Raw genomic sequence first — 18,893 nt, 5'->3', positions numbered from 1 at the left:
ATTTTAATTAATAAAAAAATAATTTATCATTTGGCTTTTTTTTATTTGAACTTTTTTTTTCTTAGATTTCTACAGCAGCTATGAGCTGAAGTAAAATAAGATGTGAAAACTGATGTAGTGTGAGAAGAATCCCTAGTGCTTCTTATTTCTTAAGAATATCTAGGTATGGATGTAGAAGTTTTTAAAAAAAGATGTTTGAGATGATCACTTTTTGAATTGTCTCATTTCTTTTTTATTGTTTTAGCTGCTGCTTTGAGATAAAGTTCCACATCTATGAAGAGCTTCCATGACCTTAATATACACTTGAATAGTGAAATTAAATAGTTTGAGAATTAAGCATCTTATTCTTTGTATAGGAAAATTGCATTAGTTTTGTTTTATATCTTCAAAAACTAGAGTAAGGAGAGGTTAATGCTCACATCACATGAGAGCCTGATTCTTAGTTATCCTTCTGGAAGTTTATTCTGTAGAGCTGAGACTTCCACAGTCCATAATGAAATGGTATCTGAAAACAACATAATAACTGCCACGCAGAAAGGTTTCTGCTTTCTGTATTGTGTGACCCATATGCATCCAAACTGAAACAGAGGTCTAAAGAGGGCTTTTCTGWTTGTTTCTTTCAGGAACAGTTGCAAAAACAACACTAATAATAGCAAAGATTTGTGATTTGAAGTGAGCAGTCCTGTTGTGGGAGGGGAGTAATAAGAACCATCATGTGGAAAAGTGGTGGTATAATATGGTTTGTCTAGCCCTTGTGCAAAGATTTGAATAATCTCCTTTCTAGCCAGCTACCAGTAGCTGCCGCACTTTTTYGTGCCCCTATAACTTAGTCTGTGAGCCTTAAAGCAGTGACACTACTTGTGCACTTAGGGCCTCGTTCTCACTGACTAGAAGGACATGTCCCAAAAGTGCTGGTGTCTTTCTGTTTATGCAGTCACAAGATGCTCCCTGTGTCCCACACTGGGCAGCTCCTGGCTGCGATCCCACAGGGCTGGATGGAGGGTGCTAGTGCCCTACCTGCACTGCAGGAGCTCAGAGGGAGGTTTCATTCTCTGGGTACTCAGAGAAATGCAGAGCCTTTGCCCACACTCCGTGGGGTGAGCCATGCATCTCCAGTCGGCTGTGGCACTGCGGTTGTGCTGCACTGCGATGGGGGACCATGTGCTTTCCCACCTCTGGCTGTCCAGTTGTTGGCTGGTGGGGCAAAGCACAGGGCACCAGAACCRGGGCTTCTGCAGCCAACTGCCCACCTGAAAATCAGGTTTTGCTCTGCAGTTGGCTGCACAACAAGAGCAGCCAGTGTTGGAGACTCCAGCACTGAGGCTTGTGTCCACCAGGCTGTACAGAGGGCAAAGTCTGAAGGTGCCCTTTGCTTTGGCACCAGGGTGATAGAGGRGATCTGGGACTATTAGCCTCTGACACTGGAGGCACTGGAAGTATCTCTGCTTTTACTCTTGAATATTCTGTATAAAACTCTCCTCTGTGCATGCAGAAGTTCGTTTGAAGCAATTCACTCTTTGTTGGAGTCTGATCGTTGTGACACCTGTGCACATAAAGCTAAAATTTTTCTCTCAGTAAATTATTGTTAATTGTTGGCTCAGCTGACTCGAGTGGAAAGGATCTATGCTATAAAATGTAAAAAAATGGGAAGGGAAAAATGCTCAGAGATAAGAAACTAATTGATGTACATATAGAAAATAACTTATTCACTTGTATGGAGAATTTTATCAGGCAGAAGTTCTCATATTCTAATAGACAGTGAAATTGCAATTCTTTAGAAATCTGACACCGAAGATTTGCGGGTTCATTTTGGAACTGCATAGTATAAGTGTACCCCTTAATTGTTTTCATAGATCTGAAGGGTTATATTTGGACTATTCAGCCTAGATAGAAAAAGTAAGACCTCACAGAACCCTATTATGTGCCTAAACTGGCATTTGGGCATCTCAGTCTGGGATCTGTAAAGATGTTCTTGGATCTGTGAAACTTCTGCTRTCTAATTTTGGCCAGTGAAGTTCTCTTAGAGTTTGCAATTCTGTGACTGTATTTCTCTGTGGGGGCTGTCACCTTGTCCTTACTTTATTTCCTACGTGTTTGGCAAATATTTTATTCAATGTCAAATGTACCTCAAAAAGTCAGGGCCAGACCCTGACACCTGTGCCAGCTCAGTATGGAGCTCTGCAATTCCGTCTGCTGCACTTGTTTTCCATCTTTATGTAACCAACCCATGCAGGGCCCTTCTGCCATGGGAGGGTGGGAGAGTCCTTCCCATCTCAGTCTGGCCAGTGTCAGTGTCAGAGCAATCCTTTGGGAGATCTGGTTCTGACTGTGTGTGCCAAAGGTGACAAAAGAGCCACGCTTCACACTTTGGCTTTTGCTATAACTCTGTCTCTGTTGGTTTCTAACCTAGAGGAAAGGATTTGATGATTTCCCATCAGGCCCACACATAGGTACTCTCTCCTAAGAGTGAAGATGCAAGTGTATAAATGTAGGCTTAGTAGCAACTAAGTTTTCTTAAAAAAATTAAATGGAGTTGTCAATATTATCCTCTTCTCTAGATTTGCTTTTAAAAAAGAGATCTGAACCACCCTGATGTGTGGAAGATGACTTTGGCCTACAAAAGAAATGTGATCTCAGAGACATCTCTTGTTTGGTATTTCAATTGGCTAGCTCAGTAATTTTCCTATGAGTCCCATTCCAAGGTGATGAACTTCACCTTCTGTTACGTAGGCAGCCCACATGTTGATGGAACCTACAAATTTTGTTTCAATAAACCTCAGTGCTTTGTAGCCTTTGTGATTAAAAAGTAAGATCTACAAACTGTGAAAGCGAAGACAGACTAAAGACATCAAAAACAAATGCTTCAAAGTTGTGTGGGTTGTTTTTGCTTTTTTTTTTTTTTCTTTGAAAAAAGATGTAGATGACATTGATATTCCATGGAAAAAAAAAGTGTTGATATCTTTCAGCTGGCAATTTTAAACCAATTCTTCCAGTGCCTGGAACTGGATAGGTGACACTGATATGCAGAAATATATTTGTGAAGCMATTTCAGTAAGTAGATAGAAATGGAATTGTATCAGGCTCAGCACAGGCTGGCATTCCCACACCACTTGTCATCAGGAGCATCCACTCATGCTTTTGATGTCTCCAATGTTTATTCAATGCACTTGACACTTTTAAATCTAGTTTAGTGTAATTTTGCTTTTGATGGGGTCTTTTAACATATGCAGCAACAGACTGAGGGAGGACAATTTCAAAATAAAAGATGTTCACTCATCAAAAGCTGCTGTAGTATTCAGAAGTGGTGCAGCGGCACTCTAATACAAATMATTTGTGCACAGTGTACAGATTTCYAAAGACTGCTGGGCAGTGCACTGATGCCCTGCAGACCAAAGCACTGCCTGGTAAGCATGGGGTGATCTTCAGGAAATCTGTACTAAAGCTGGGTTTCCAAAGAGGTGTTTTGCATCAGTCATAGGAATACTCTTCAACAGCTGATGAGTATTAAGGTTCCCAAAATTTACACAGAACAGAACAACTGGTTTCTTATTCTGCTGCAGTTCTGTGGAATGCATTGTGGGCTGGCATGAGCATTTCACTCATTTTAGGTGGGAAAAAGGTTGTGTGTAGAGCCCCAGGGCCAGTTTCCTTGGCTGCCAACTGAGGCAGTGCYTGGCTGTGCTGCGTGGAAAGGTGAGCTGATTGCTGTGGGTGGGAAGGCAGGCAGGAGAGCTGCTTCTYAGGGCACTGCAAAGTTGTTATCAGCAAGCTCTGACTACTGACATCCTGTCAGAAATATGAGTTGTTACTGGGATTGCTGAAATGGGAAAAAAAAATTGAGTGGGGCAATTTTTTGAACTTATTGAAAGCTCCTCAGACCCTCTTCTTTCATCATCCTGCTGAGCTGCTGAAGTAGGATGTTGATGGTGTGGCCACACTTACAGGATCAAACTAACTGTGGAGGGCTTTTAAGAACCTTCAAAAGGACTTACATATCATTCTGTATTTGGACTTAGAGATATTGGGGAGTCACAGCTGGGGAGGAAATCTCCATTGCACTAGCCAGGAAGGCTAAGGCCAGCACACTCAAACAAGGCTGTATGGTGGTGATAACAGTAAACTGATTTGTACTTAAATTGCAATGAATAAAAATAGGAAAAAGAAGAATTTACAGAAATTATGTGAAATGCTCATCCAATGTTGGCTTTTTTTTTTTTTTTCCTACATCAAATGCTGCTTTKGCTGACTTTGTGGTTGGATTCCCAATGCAGTTAGAGAGCAAAAATKCCTACTGTGGGGAAGGAAGCCTTGCTCAGTAGATGTGAGTGAAGAGTGACCCTCTCCAGCTTTATTTCACAAAGAGGATTTCCCCTTTGCTCTTTCCACTGAGTAACTCTGAACATGGGCTGCCAGAGGAGAGAAGCAGAGCTGGAACTGAGTATCCTAAATCACTCTTGATGTTGTTACTGACCACTGTCTACTTTTCCTTCTGAGTTCAGCCAAGTTGTGGTTGAGGAAGAGGGAGTGAGAAGGAATATGAGAAACAGCTGTGAAGGAAGAGGGATCTCTGGGGAGATTTTCAGGTAGAAAAATGAGAGAGAGCTTCAAGAAGAACAGGAGGGAACTGAGGTTGTTGAAATGGAGGAAAGAAAGTAAGTATGAGATAAAGAAAAAAGGAGAAAATGTCAGGTATATGTAACTATATATAGGAAATATGTTCAATGAGAAGTAGCATTATTTTAAAAAGTATTTCCTTCATATTCCAATAATTCCAGTATTTCCTCCATATTCCTTTAACGAAGAATGTCTTTCTGTGCAGGTGAGAATTTTCTGCAAGGTTTTTTTGTTTCTTCAAGTGATATTATTCTCTTTAGGCTGTGCTTTTCTTAAAGCTCATCTTGTTCAATTTGAATCAGTAAGAATATCAGCTTAGAAATAGAATTTAAGTAGCCTCCCCCATGGGGAAGTATGAACCACTAACTATCATTAAGGAAAGAAAGGGGGCCCAACATACGGAATATGCGTGTGCACATGTGTATGTATATTATATGTATATAAAGTGCTTTTATATAGAAATATAATAATTTCTCATGTATTTGACTTTCATGACCATCATTACTTTTTGGAAACTTTACTCATGGCTGCTGACAGGGTAGGTAAGTTCAGACTTCAAAAGTGTCTCTTACACTCTTGACCGTGGGCACAGCCTCCTTGTGTTGTGGTCCATTTGTGTGGGTTCAGTGTGATTTGTAAGGCTGTACCTATCCCATCAGAATGGCAGAATGTATGAAATGCAGATATTTGTGAAAGTTGTTTTGCTGATCTTAGCACTGTTTGTGCTGTTATGCCTCTTTGGCTGTGGAGCTGTCTGGAAATGGTTTGTCACTGGCTAATGTTTTCTTGTAACTTTTAAGGTTAAAAACTCAAGGTAAAATTGTTTAACAGCCAAGTCTGACTGTTTTAGGAATCAAAGAAAAATCATCTGAACACAAAGTGGGGATACTTTTAATTTTTCTTCTTCCAAGTCTGTAGTATATGGGTTTAAGATGATGATTTATAATCCCATACGAATTATGCGTGCTGCGGAAGGAATCCATAGCTGTGATGACTCATAGGGATTTCCTTAATGCATTCTGATAGGAGGTATCCAAGTTATTAGCATGGAACAGAGAGATTATTGGAAAACTGGTCTTTCTGAGCCACGGCCCGAGTGCAGCGAGTGCACTGTAGAATGTGTGGTGGCACCCACTAAAGCACTAATTCGTGTCTGGCCAGCTGAGCCCTGTTTATTCACCTTCACATTGTCCACAACTGTGGAGACAGCTGTCAAGAGTACAAAATTTGCTYTTCTTCCTCATTATATTCTTTGGTCACTTGTATCCCATGATGTTAAGATGGTTGCATGAGTAGCAAAAGGGTGGCACTGCTGCCCAGCCAGTGGTGTAAGCTGGAGTGGCCTGGCAGCAGTAAAAAGTGAGTGCAGAGATCAGAGCTGTCCCTTTAGCACAGCACCTATCTTGCRTTCTGCAGAGAGCAGCCTGTACCCTCCCCTTCACAGTTTCATTCAGGTTGGAAAAGACCCCCAAGATCATCGAGTCCAACCTTTGATCACCACCATGTCAACTGGAGCATTGCACTACTTGCCACGTTGTCATTTCTTGAACACTTCCAGGATTGGTGAGTCCACCACCTCCTTGGGCCCTCTGTTCCAATGCTTTTCCCTTTCTTCCTGTATCTCATGTCTCCTTCCATAGTGATGGTCTCTGTATTCAGAAAAATTTCCATGGACACCTGCATGCCCCATGGGCAAGTCTCTGAAATTGCTTGCTGTGCTCCTGATGGTGCTAATTATCAAATGAATGTAAAGGAAACCTGACTTGAGCKAAGGGATACTCTGTGAGCTACTAGATAAATTTGTTACTGCTGAATTATAAAAAAGTTGGCTTTCCTAGTTCAGACAAAAAGTGAATGCACGTTTTTATATATTTTTTCTCAAACTCATCAAAGGAGATTAGAGTTCCAGACACTGACATGACAAGCTCTAATGAGGAAAGTAGAGCTAGAAAAACTGAAATATCAGAGTTCACGCTGTGCTCAGAGGCTGACAMAAGTCTAATATATTGATACACATAATTAAGTGTGGGTTTCCCTGACAAGCAGAAAGAGAATTTTAATAGTTTAAGAAGTTCCTAAAGCTATCTGACCATCCTTGGCTTTCTGTTTGATCTGATGATTGGAGAACATAAGGTTCTGTAAAGGAAGAGCTACCAGCAATTCCCAAGCTCAAGGTCCCCTCCATCCCCCCTCCTTGTGATTTGATCTCAGTATGAATATTTCTCATTTGATCTGCTGCTTCYTCAGTTTATCATTCAGTGCCTGGACCTCAGCTGGGCTTAAAATATTCAGGAAGAGGCTGCTTAAAGATGGTGGATAATTTAATGTACAACTGCTTAACATAGTTGGTTTTCAGAGAGGAAAACCCCAGGATTTAAAATGATGTGGAAATACTGGGATAGAGCTCCCATACTGAGAAAATGCCATTGTTAAACATTTATCAATAGACTCTCTTGCACAGAACATTGATGACAGTTCAAGCTGTCCTTAGATGGATTCTCATCCTTCTGGAGTTACACTGCATTGCACAGTGTTACAAGATGTACTTCAGCTGTAAAAGTGTTCATAATGTGTAAACATTCTTTTAATGTTTTGCCCTAAAGTGCATCCCATAATTTCTGTAGTTGTGAATTTATTTTGTGGATGCTGCATCGATTGTGAGATTTGAGATTGGGMTATCCCGTTATTATTATTTTCTGTAGTATTCTTTGTGTATAATTAAAAGTCATGAATTTAAAGTGTCTCTGACCTACATCAACCCACTGGAATGAACCTAATCAAATTCAAACATTTTATATTACATGCTTGATATTATAGGAACATTCTTCCTTTGTCACATCCTGTTCTACAAGGGCAGAACAACAGGTCATAAACTGAAATACACTTGCTGTAGCATGTCTTGTTAGACTTTGTGATTGCATGCATTAACTATAATACAATTACATGTATTACCCATAAAAAATTACTTTTACTAGGGTAATTCAGTTTATTCAGACTACTGTAGCTGCTAGTCCATTTGACCACCAGCAATATCCTCAAAAATAAGTATGATAGGTAATTACGGTGTTTGTAGTGGAGAGGGAAAAAAAAAAAGAGAAAATCAACAATGAAAGAGCATTTGCATGTTTGATTTTACCCCCATATATTTCTACTGGGCTAACCATTGCATCTGTCTCTGCAATTTTTCACTTACCAGACTAGCTTATGATGGTTGCAGAAATAATTTTCATGGCAACAAATGGAGCTGCATGATCTATGTGCTTACATGAAAAAATCAGTGCTGTTCATTGAAGTTATATTCTGTTCAGGAATATATCTTCAGAAGGTAACTGACAGCAGAAGTAAACTCAGTGAAAGACAAAGAGAAAAGTAAAATTAACTACCTGTTTGAGCTGAGAAGCATTTGTAGCTCAGAAACATAGCATAGATCACTTTCCTTCCTGTGTTTGGGGCAAAAAATAGCTACAGCTATGTTGCATTTTATCACAAACCCCATATTTTTGCACAAAACCTGTACAAAGATATGTGAAACTTCCAAAAGATTTCAAGTGACTTATCCATTGCCTCTTCATCGTTAGGTGTCTGAATTCTAAGCACCCTTGACAGCAACCACTATGATATCTTCTAGAAATAGAATGACTTGGAATAATTCAAATGGGTTTAAAAAAATTTCCATCTACCAAGTGAAATCAACTAATGACAGTTTTCTGGTTAGACTTTTGTTCTTTATGTTTCCAAAGCTTTTAAAATTCTACTAAACTTTTTTTCAACTAAATGCATTTTAAATTATATTCATCTGGGTGGAAAGCATACCTGTTTTTTTCTTGCTTTTGCTCAAGTTAATATCAACATATTTTTTGTGGGTGGGGGGAGGTAGAAATCTGTGGTAATTCCTGAACAACATGCATTTCTTGACACATGATAAATACTGTGGATGAGCGTCCTTAACATCCAGGGAGAATGTATTCATCTAAATAAATATAGATTAGAATTTTCTGAGTTTATAAATATAAATGAATACTTGAATTTATTTACCGGGAAAATGTATTGTTGTAGATCATTCCTTCTTACGGTAAAATCCATGGAAGGAGGCTGGTTCAAAAACTTCATATGTTGAAATTTTTCCATAACATCAGCTGTAGCAGAGGCTCTAGCAGAGGTGGTTTGTAGCTGGTGGAGTTGTCAAAGTGTCGTCCTGCTCAGCTGCTCTGAGCATTGAATGGGGCATCTCACATCTCCAAAGGCATTACTGAGTCTTGATGTATTAGGTCTTTGCAGGGTGATTTAATATTGTTTWATCCTGAAATGAATGAAATGAGATCTCTAATGATGGCATGGGTGACCTCTCCAGTGTAGGATGAAGACATCATAGGAGGAAGTTGAGCCTAAGATGTCTTAATAATAATGTGTAGCCAACGTGAGAGGGATTGTGGGATTCAGCAGAGGACATGTAGCTGTTTACCCTTTTGTTCTGCGTTGTGTGTGTGTGTAGAACAGTTGAATTTGTCTCCCAGGCTCCCTTTATAGTCAGCAGAGAGAAATGTTCCAGGGTGCATTTCATCTTCTCCTATAGTTAGTAATAMTAAAACACATTTTCAGTATTGTTTGGTGCAGAGTAGGATGTTATTAAGCTTTATCAAACTCTTTTGAATCTTGAATGTCCTCCSTGAATGACTCTGGCATTACTGTGTTGCAGGCTGACACGTTTTTTGGAAGCAAAAGCAAACTCTGGCTGATGGCAATTTAAAAATGTCACTAATAGCCTAAGTATGGTGACCTCAGCTCTCCTCCAGCAACTGTTCAATATCTAGACCCCAAGGATTCATTTCAGTGCTGTGATTTTTTTGTAATCACAAAGAACTATTTCTTTCTGTACAGAAGAGGGAAAAAAACCTTGAAGAGACAGGGCCATTAATGATTAATGTGAGACATTTAAAATGCAAAAAGTCATCAAGTGGAAAACATGTTCCCACAGTCAAATTTTATTCCAAGTACTCCTTTGCAAGCTGTATTACTTGGTGGTAAAATGTYGGTTGATATTGAGTAGTCATTAACTTAAAGTTTATTGACTTCAACTTTTTAGTTGCAATTATTACTATTTTTAATGTGCTATTGCTAATATTCCTCAAAAAAAAAAAAAAAAAAAGACTGCTCAGTGATGAGAATGGAAAAAAAGAAATTAAATACTAGTTGATATGTTAAAGTTAGTAGTGATAGGGTTGAGTGGGTAGGGAAATTGAAGATGTGAGTGATTTAAGCCCATTACTCTGGGTGACTGTACAGCATAGTTACTCCTGTGAGTGTAACTCATAATATCTAATGCTTCAAATTGCTGGTGATTCCTTTCTCAGGTCTTTTTTTCTTAGGAGCTCAGCTCATTTCACTGTCTGCTGTTTTGTTCCCAAATCATGCTTTCAGCTGGAAGACTCTGTAAAGGAAGATGGCATATGAAATGGCCAGCTGATGGCTTTACATTGTCAAATGTAGCATGCAAATGGATTTGAAAGCTCAGTAAAAAGGTTCTAGTGAACTTTTGCCTCAAACTTASAGAGCATGTAATTCGAGAGAAAGCGTACTAAGCATTGCCTGCTTTGGTGAAGACACTCTCCTGGCAGGGCACGACGAGGTCGTGTTGTTTCCTCTGTCATCCTCAGCACAACTCTTCTGTGTTTTTAGGTTTGGGTGCCAGCACTGGACCCACCAAACAGAACCATGRTAATGCTCCTCTATGAATAGTCTTGGATTCAGAGGTAGTGGGTGGCTTTTGTTTTTGTGTATGAGGAGCTGAGTTGGTTTTCGCACTTGGCTGGAATAAATTTAAAGTTCCATGAGCTGCCTTTGACCCTCCTGAAGCTGTCCACCCTTTCTCCATGAGGGAGCASCAGTCTGCTGTGTAGTAAAGCTTGGTGCACGTCTCGTTCCCCCTTTGGAATGCTGCCACAGTCATGTTTGGAGACAGTCACTTCTGAAAGTACCTGCTCCATCTTCTCTGCTCCTCTGGGAAGGGGAGATCTTTAGAGATAGATGTTAAATCAACTAGGTGATGTACACAGAAAGATCCAGGGCAAACAGACTCTTCTGGACTCATGATTTTGGCCTGAATGTGGCTCGAAGGATTAGGTCCTCTGCTTAGTTAGCAGCAATTCTTTTTGTTCTGTTAATTGTTGTTGTTTTGAAGTTTTTATTGTGGGTTTTTTGGTTTTTTTTTTTAGTTTTTCTTCAAATTGTTTTTATTTTTTAAGAATGCCGAATAATTTTCTGATGCCAGTGACTGAATAATAGAATTAAATGAAGCCACCACTGGCTTAGATTCAAGTACTGTGGGATCACTGGTAGTTTCAGTGGTAGTTCAGTAGGCATTAAGACCTGTACATAACTAAAATTGGATGTTGTTTTAAAACATCACACTATGATTTTTTTTATTTTAAATATTTAATAGATAGCTTAAGGTTTAAAAAAGAATAAAAATAAGGGTTCTATGAATTAATYTGTGTAATAATTTCAAAATCTGCAAGTCTGCCACCCACCAGAAGTTTAATTTTTCAGTAGGTTGTAGGTTAATGGGAGACAGTGGCCAAACCATAGGGCAGGAAATAATAAAAAAATTATATCAATGAACAGTCAAACATGAATGGTTTTAGCAATTGTCAGKGAATGTGACAGCTGTTGTGCAAGAACCCATTCAAATGTGGTTATATAATCAATCTTTTTCCCCAAAAGAGAAGGAAATACACTATTAACACTGACATATACCACTTAAATACAATGTAAATATTGCAGGTATTGTATGTATTTTAGAAAACATAGACTGAGAAATGTAGAATGAGAAATAAAACTCCTTCTTTACAGGTTTCTTTCAAAATGCAAATTTATGTCCCAAGGGACCAGTGGAACTTAAACTAGAAATACAGTCTGTATTTAGGGAGTTTTAAAAACACACATTACTGAATTGATAGAGCATAACAGTTCCCTTGCTTAGGCAGCATTATGCTCCATCTTGTAAAATGTACTTGGGGACATGTAAAATGCTTTATTAAACCTACAGTCCATAACTAGAGTTGTTACATTTTAATGTATATATATTTCATTCATGGATTACTGAACCTCTAAATCCAAAGAATTTGACCTCATGCCAAAAAATTTCTTTGAGTCTCATTTTGAGTCTTTTCACTTCCTGTGTAACTGGAGCAGAACTCAAATTTTAAAGCTRTCTTTCAGAGCTCCCCTGTATACAATTGTACATTTAAAAGCAGGCAAGGAAGGAAGTTACTATTTACTTTTGCATAAACTGCTTTCAAAAAAAGAAGTTTGTGAAGCATTTCTTGGGGGGGAGGGGGAGATCTGCAATTTTGAGGAGAGAATTCTTGAATTTAATGTTGTTTATAACCATGAGGGTTGTATGCAAAAAGAAACGAGGAAAATAATTTCATTGCAAGAACCTTTATTTTCCCCCTCCATACTTAAGGTTGGCTTGCTATWTAGGGAGTGTGTTTCTCCCTGCTTTTATATGGTGTATTGTTCTTTCCTGCTCATGAAAAGATAGCAGTTGTCATAAAACAGCRGTGATTTAAGCATTCTTGTGTGCCCAGTGATTTCAGGGTATTGTGTTTGTATTGTATTTGCCTTCTGATTTCTCCTACTATTATTAGAAATAACTCTAGGGAAGAAGTTGAACTGCAAGGAGCTGAAAAGTAAGAAAGTTACATCTCTTCTCTGCATTTTCCAGGGCTCCAAATAAGTGATATTTGTGGTACAYAAAATATCTCTATTGATCTGAAACATCTCATTGCCGTGGTCAAACCAAAAATTCCCCTACAAACACATATCTGGGCTTTGTTACTCATCTCATGCCTGAAGAGAAACAGGAACTGAGAGAATTAATGGATATAAATCTGTGGTCTAGGTTTCAACATTTTCGATGCCAAAATATCAGTCTGAAAGATTTCTCATTGGTGTTGATTTTATTGATATTATTGATGAAATAACTTTCAGCTAAGCAACAATGACATATTATTTGTGAAATGGAACACCAAGGAGCAAGATGAGTAAAATCASAAGGGTTGCCTTTATTTTTGTGCATCTTTAAAAAAAAATAAGACTGGTTGAGAGAGTAATAGAGCAAGTTTTGAAARGGAGTGTTATGTGCTTAAAATATGCATAATTATGTTATTACAGGCCAAAAATATTTTGCCTGTAAAGAGATAAGGATGTTTCAAACACTTTCTGAAAGAAAGGGAATTTATACAAGGCAAGTTTTGTAAGAACAATTTACCCTTTTGTTTTACTTGGTGTATTTTTTCTAWGTTAGGAATATTGATTTCCATGAAGCTTTGAATTTTTCTGTGATCCTCCCTCTGCTTTTCTTTTCTGTTCTCCTTGATTGTTATTATAACAACATTTCAGATTATTTATTCTGAGGCATTTCCATGTGTGGAAAATTTGCTAAAGGAGAATACAGCCAAGATACATAAGAATTTATTTTGCTAGCTTCTGACTGAGAAATGGTTGTGCCAATCCTTAGGCAACAAACTGTTATTTCAGGCTGTAAGAGTCTACAATGTCTATGCAGGTATGGTTAATGACCAGGCTCTGAATTCCTTACATTTGCCCCAAATCCCCTTTTTTAGTTTGTTTACTGATGAGGAAGCACTGTACATGACATTACAGTTGCACTGAAACCTTCTACTSTAAACATCTCTACTACTCTAACATCTAACAAGACAGCAAGTGCTTACTAGATAACCTGTTGCCTAGCGCTGCTAAATTCATCTCAACAGAATCAACTTAGGAACTCCATTCAGACTGCTTTTCTGAAGACTRTTTTAATTTTTGAGGCATGAATGAAGCACATATTATTAATATAGATCACAACACAATGCAGTATTTGGAGCATCTTTTGTTCCAAGCTAATGACTATTTAATAAGTTTCACCATTTTAGATAAGAAAACAGATCTCCTTTTAAGATAGCATAAATGTTAATTAAGTTTTCTTGCACCAAAATATTCTTCAAAATAAGTGAATATTGCTTACAGATATTCTCTTCTGAACATTGCTGAACTATCTATTKAAGGCTAGAATTAATAGAAAACCACCCTCTTTATTTTCAGAAGAGAATAATAATGTATTTTAAAATGTGTTTTGGTTACTTAGGTTTCTTTCTACTAAAAAAGTTGAGGTGTTTTCAGCAAAGTTTACCTCCCTTGTAACCTTTCTCCTTTTCTATGCTTATACTCTATACAGGTTCTATTTCATAGAAAAAAACTATCTAATAAAATCTATCTATTTAATAGTAGCCTTCATGTTCTTAAATGATGCAAAATGCACTATTAAAACTGGAAAATTAAAAATCTATGACAAAGCTTGAAAAACAGTTATAAAATGGGAGCACACATGTTCATGTACATAAATAACGCCAAAAAAAGGAAATAATCCACATTTTACCTGTCAAATTTCAAGAATAACAGTCATTGTAACTGACCTTTTCATTTTCTGCAGTAATAGTAAGAATCCTTCCTTTTTCTTCCCCCCCCCCCCCCCATTTTCTTTACTTCACTGGTTTCTGTTGGAGACAGAATGAAAAAAGTTGTTACATTTACATGTCAGGAATCATGACATCTGGAGCAAGGCTGAATGCATTATTTCTTGGTGAGAGTGTTACACAATAAGGCTTGACTGACATTATACAAAATCTGAGAYGCTTTCTGATCAGCTGATTTAATTAAAACAAGATATTTGGTTCTGCACAATGCCTGTGCATAATCTATTTTAAGCCTTTCWAACACACCAATATCTACTGTAAAACGTTATTAGATTGGCTTGCGTGACTTGTCGTTGTGTTTGCAGATACCTCAAATCAGCTATGCATCTACAGCTCCGGAACTGAGCGATAACACCAGGTATGATTACTTCTCTCGAGTGGTGCCACCAGACTCCTACCAAGCACAGGCCATGGTTGACATCGTGACGGCCCTCGGCTGGAACTACGTCTCWACGCTGGCGTCCGAGGGCAACTACGGAGAGAGCGGCGTGGAGGCGTTCACCCAGATCTCCAGAGAAATCGGTGAGTRGGTGTTTGTGGGCTTTGGTGTTTATGGCTGCTGAGCTGCAGAGCGTCGCTGAGCTCTGCTGAGGTGTGTATGGTGTGATCAGAGCACCCATGGGTGTTACCTGGACTCCAGAGGGCGATTTTGCTTCTTGTGTGCCTGCCAGGGTGGTGATTCTGGCAGCAGTTTAGGAAGGGAGGCAAAAAATCTATGTGTCTTGACCCTTTTGGAAAGGGGGAATTCCATGATGAGTTAAGGGCAAAAAGCAGCYATCTGCTGAGCTACAGCCAGATTTGAGGCAATGTGATTGATTTAATTCAGGAAAGTTATTGTCCAGTGAGAGCTCCTTCCATGTTCCAGCATGGATAGACCTAGAGTTTTTAATTTTGATGAATTTTAAAAACAACAAAAGCCCTCCACTCTGCAGTAAAAGACATAACCTTACCATTTTTCCTTCATATTACAATGTGCTGTACAAATACAAAYGTTATGAGAAGTATATTTAAGTCCCTTTGGCCCTCTCCAAATTATTTTTTTCACACTTTCATAGTTTTTTTTCTGGCCTAGAAAAAATGGCTGTTTCTCAGGAGCAGTAGGTTTTGGACACCGAGGAATAACATGATGAGTAACAGATGGTTTGAAAGAGAGTGGAATTGGTCTTTCAGCAAGCACAGTGTTAAATGACTTACAACTGACCCCCACCTCAGAAAGCCTGGGTTAATCTACTAGATTTGACTTTCAGGACATGTACATGTAAACTCCAGTTCTTTGGAATCAGCTTAGGTGAGAAAATATGATAATAACTTCCACTTTCACTAATTCCGTGTGAATATAGCGAGCATCTCTATCACACAGGAAGGCACATGTGTGTTTCGGGTACTTACACTTGCACCACAAAGGTAAGTGATTACCTGCAGGAACCTGGTTGTAGAAAAAAAACCACAGCCATCCTTATTTTTAGGGACCCAGTGTGTGTAATATGCTCGATAGTTTAACCCATAAATATTCCATCTGCTGATCATTGCTGTCAGCTCCCACATGTCTTCATGGGAGACCCAGAGCTGTCTACTGTACATTGCTTTGACCTGGAGCTGGAAAAGGCATGGATAATTCTTTCACAGGTCATGTCTAAAAGAGATGGTTCATCTATTGCAAATCAATTGGCTTCCCCAGACACTCACTGAATTCATTGGCTGAAAAGTCTTTTTTTTTTTTTTTTCTCAAATCCATCTATAAGGCATCTAGTTCTGAGTTCTGAAAGCAAACAAATGAAATACAGGACTCTTTACTGTTTCCCAGGAGTATGAGAGAACTTCAGATGTATGCAAGCAAAACCTGTAATTACCTTATAATCACAATTACTCGAGTCTGTGTCAGTTGGATCTTGATTGATCCTGGAATAAAAAGACCATTGTGATTTGATAAATAATTAACATKAATAAAATAATTAATTAAATATTAGTAGCAGGATTGTGAATCCAAAGCAGTTAAAATCATGAACAGATACCCTAAACATTACAAGATCTGTGTAATATCAAGAAGCATAATAAGTTGTGATTTGTGGTTTGATTTTTTTTTTCTGCCTTGTGATTTATGTTTTCTACTAGAACACTTGATTTTTGGCAACCTCTGTGCTCCCAGCAACTTACCAACTATTATGGGTATCAGGGACTCTAATGGCTCTGAAGAAGGAAAACAGAGGGAGGCAGACAAGTAATTTTTATTTCCTAGAAAAATGTTCAAGTAAACAATCAGGTAAATCATGTGTAACCACAGGGACATGATTGATAACCAGTGCAGAATTGTCAAGAAAAATAGTATCAAATCCATCTAATAATTTTCTTTGACAGGATAACAGCTTATAGCTGGAGAAAAAGCACTTGATGTGCCATGTCACTTGAATTTTCTAGTGTTATCTCAATTGTCACATACAGAATTCTCCTGAGCAAATTGGGCAATTGTGATCTAGCTGTAAATAGGCTGAATGCAGACCCTATTTAGAAAACTTTGCTCAGAGATTAATTAGCTGTCATTTTTGTTTAAATGAAAAAATGMATTGAGCGGTATTTGGCAGTTGTTTAAGCTGAATCAGGTACTAGGCAATATTTTAATGTTGTGGACTTGTAATGAAGAAAACTGTAAAATCTGGAGGTTGCTTTAAGGTCAGAAGGGCTAAGACTAAGACTGGGAGAGTATCTAGAAGAAATACTTTGAGTCCAAATCTGAAAACACTGTCTGGAAAAGGACAAATTTAAGACATCAGCAAGGCATTTGGCTTCGGCAAGAAGGATCTGTACASTGAGGAATTCAGACAGATTGGTTAGAAAATACTATTTTAAAAAAATGGTGCAAGGGTGATAGTAAATTATGACCTGTATTCCTCATGTTTTAATGGAACATGCAGATGGACATGCCATCTGTAAAGTAACTTGAGTAATCTTCCAATTTGTCAGTCAGTTGTGAAACGTCATTGTGACTCAGTGCAGGTTTTGACCCTCGCTTCAGAAAAGGTGAGAACTCCTCAAGCAAGCAAGCAAGAACAAAGACAAATCTCGAAAATGTGGTATATGAGGAGTAACTGAGCAGGGGGGCTTAGTTAGCCTTAAAAGGGGCTGATTGAGAAGAGAATGTGATGAAAAATAATGTTCCAAATAGGCTTTTGCAGAAAGGTAGAGGACCTCTTATTGATCCAAATATGTAAACAGAAGTAATAAAATAATCTCTAGCCTGATTCTGTCTAGATTTTGAGAAAACCCCTTTTAAAGTTTAAGACATTAARTATTTTACTAGCTTGCCTGGGGACAGTTTGGAAGCTCCATTGCTAAGGATCTGGGAGAATGCATTAGCCAAACACCTGCCTGGTGATTATGTAAGTGTACTTAGCTCTTGCTGGGGGCTGGGAGGTGGATTGGATGGTTYCTTAATGTCCCTTCCAGCCTGATCCTATTATCCACTGTCTTCAGACTTTTCACCTGGGCCACAGGGCTGGAAATGCTTTTAGATTGAAAACTTTGAATAACATCTATGAGGTCTGAAACTACAGAGTCTACATAGCTTTACATCGTATAATCATCACATGGTRTAAGACTGCACACAACAGCAAAACTTACCAGCTCTGTGTCAATAAACTGAATGTTAAGAGAACCTAATCAGGTCACTGTGCCTCTTGTGCAGCTGGCATACAAATATACAGGACAGCTCAACTCCTTGCTGAGCGCTTTATATCCTGCTTAAGATAAGTAGCCAACAACTGGACGCAAAATGAATGTAAAGAGCAGCATAATGAAAAGCAAAAAAATTGAGGAAAGKATGTGAAAAATATTCATGTATTCATTTTGGAAAAAAAATTAGTGTATGAGAGGACATATGAGAGCAGATTAAAAAATATAAATAGGAAAGCTTGTTTTTTCTGTTTAATATTTGTATTGGGTTTTAAAGTTGAGAGTAGAAAAAGTGCTAGGGTTTTACATAATTTTAAAATTGAGATAAACTGCATGTACTTATAGTTTAATGTTATTTTGACTCTGCCTCTAAATTCCAGTTTGATTGGCCCTCTCTTCAACTTCTATTTCTTGATCAGTAACAGAAGCAAAAGGAAGAAACAAGCTCCCAAATGAAATGTTGAATACTGAAAAGGTCAAAGTGGTGCCACCCTGACATGTCACCAAATATATCACATACCAAAATCTGTTCTCATTGTAGTGACAAAGATCCTGTCTGGGACAAAGCMGAGCTGGAAATTAAATATTTTACATGACAACGATTGGGAGGAGATTATTCCAACTCATTCTTTCATGCATTGTTTGAAGACAATGATTAAATTTATAGAATTTCTAGTCCTATTAAAAAGTTAATGATACCACTGTAATCATTTTGACATAATGATCAAATCATTTTGGTACATTGACCAAAGCAATGAATTCATAATAATTGCTTAAGAGTTGAAGCATTAAACTGAAACTTGACTCACTGATACAAACTAAAATGGGGAAAAAGAGGAAGCACATTTTACTGAATCCTCATTAAACTGTCATGCTAAATATTAGTCTTCTATTTACTTACTGTTCATTATCTTTGATAAAATAAGTGTTGGAAAGTCTCTAATCCAACTTTCTTTTAATAGTTCACTCCCTCTGTTAATAGAAACYAAATGAATTGACCATTAAAGAGAAAATCATCAGTTGCTTTTCCCTTTTATTTTTTTTTCCAAAATACAAAAGCATTTGGTTAAACAA

General features: G+C 38.1%; 1 protein-coding gene across 1 annotated transcript in view; it reads left to right on the top strand.

Annotated features, from left to right (window-relative positions):
• Positions 1-14,716, top strand: part of LOC130580620 (metabotropic glutamate receptor 8-like) — a 55,342-nt gene extending 40,626 nt beyond the window's left edge. The window contains exon 2 of the mRNA XM_057378240.1: positions 14,459-14,716. Coding sequence (XP_057234223.1) covers positions 14,459-14,716 — 258 coding nt within the window. The remainder of the gene's footprint in view (positions 1-14,458) is intronic.
• The last annotated feature ends 4,177 nt before the right edge of the window (positions 14,717-18,893 follow it).

Source organism: Malurus melanocephalus, unplaced genomic scaffold, assembly GCF_030028575.1.
Source record: "Malurus melanocephalus ecotype Western Australia unplaced genomic scaffold, MMel_1.1 scaffold_11, whole genome shotgun sequence".
Taxonomy (NCBI): domain Eukaryota; kingdom Metazoa; phylum Chordata; class Aves; order Passeriformes; family Maluridae; genus Malurus; species Malurus melanocephalus.
This window is presented reverse-complemented; position numbering and strand designations above follow the sequence as displayed.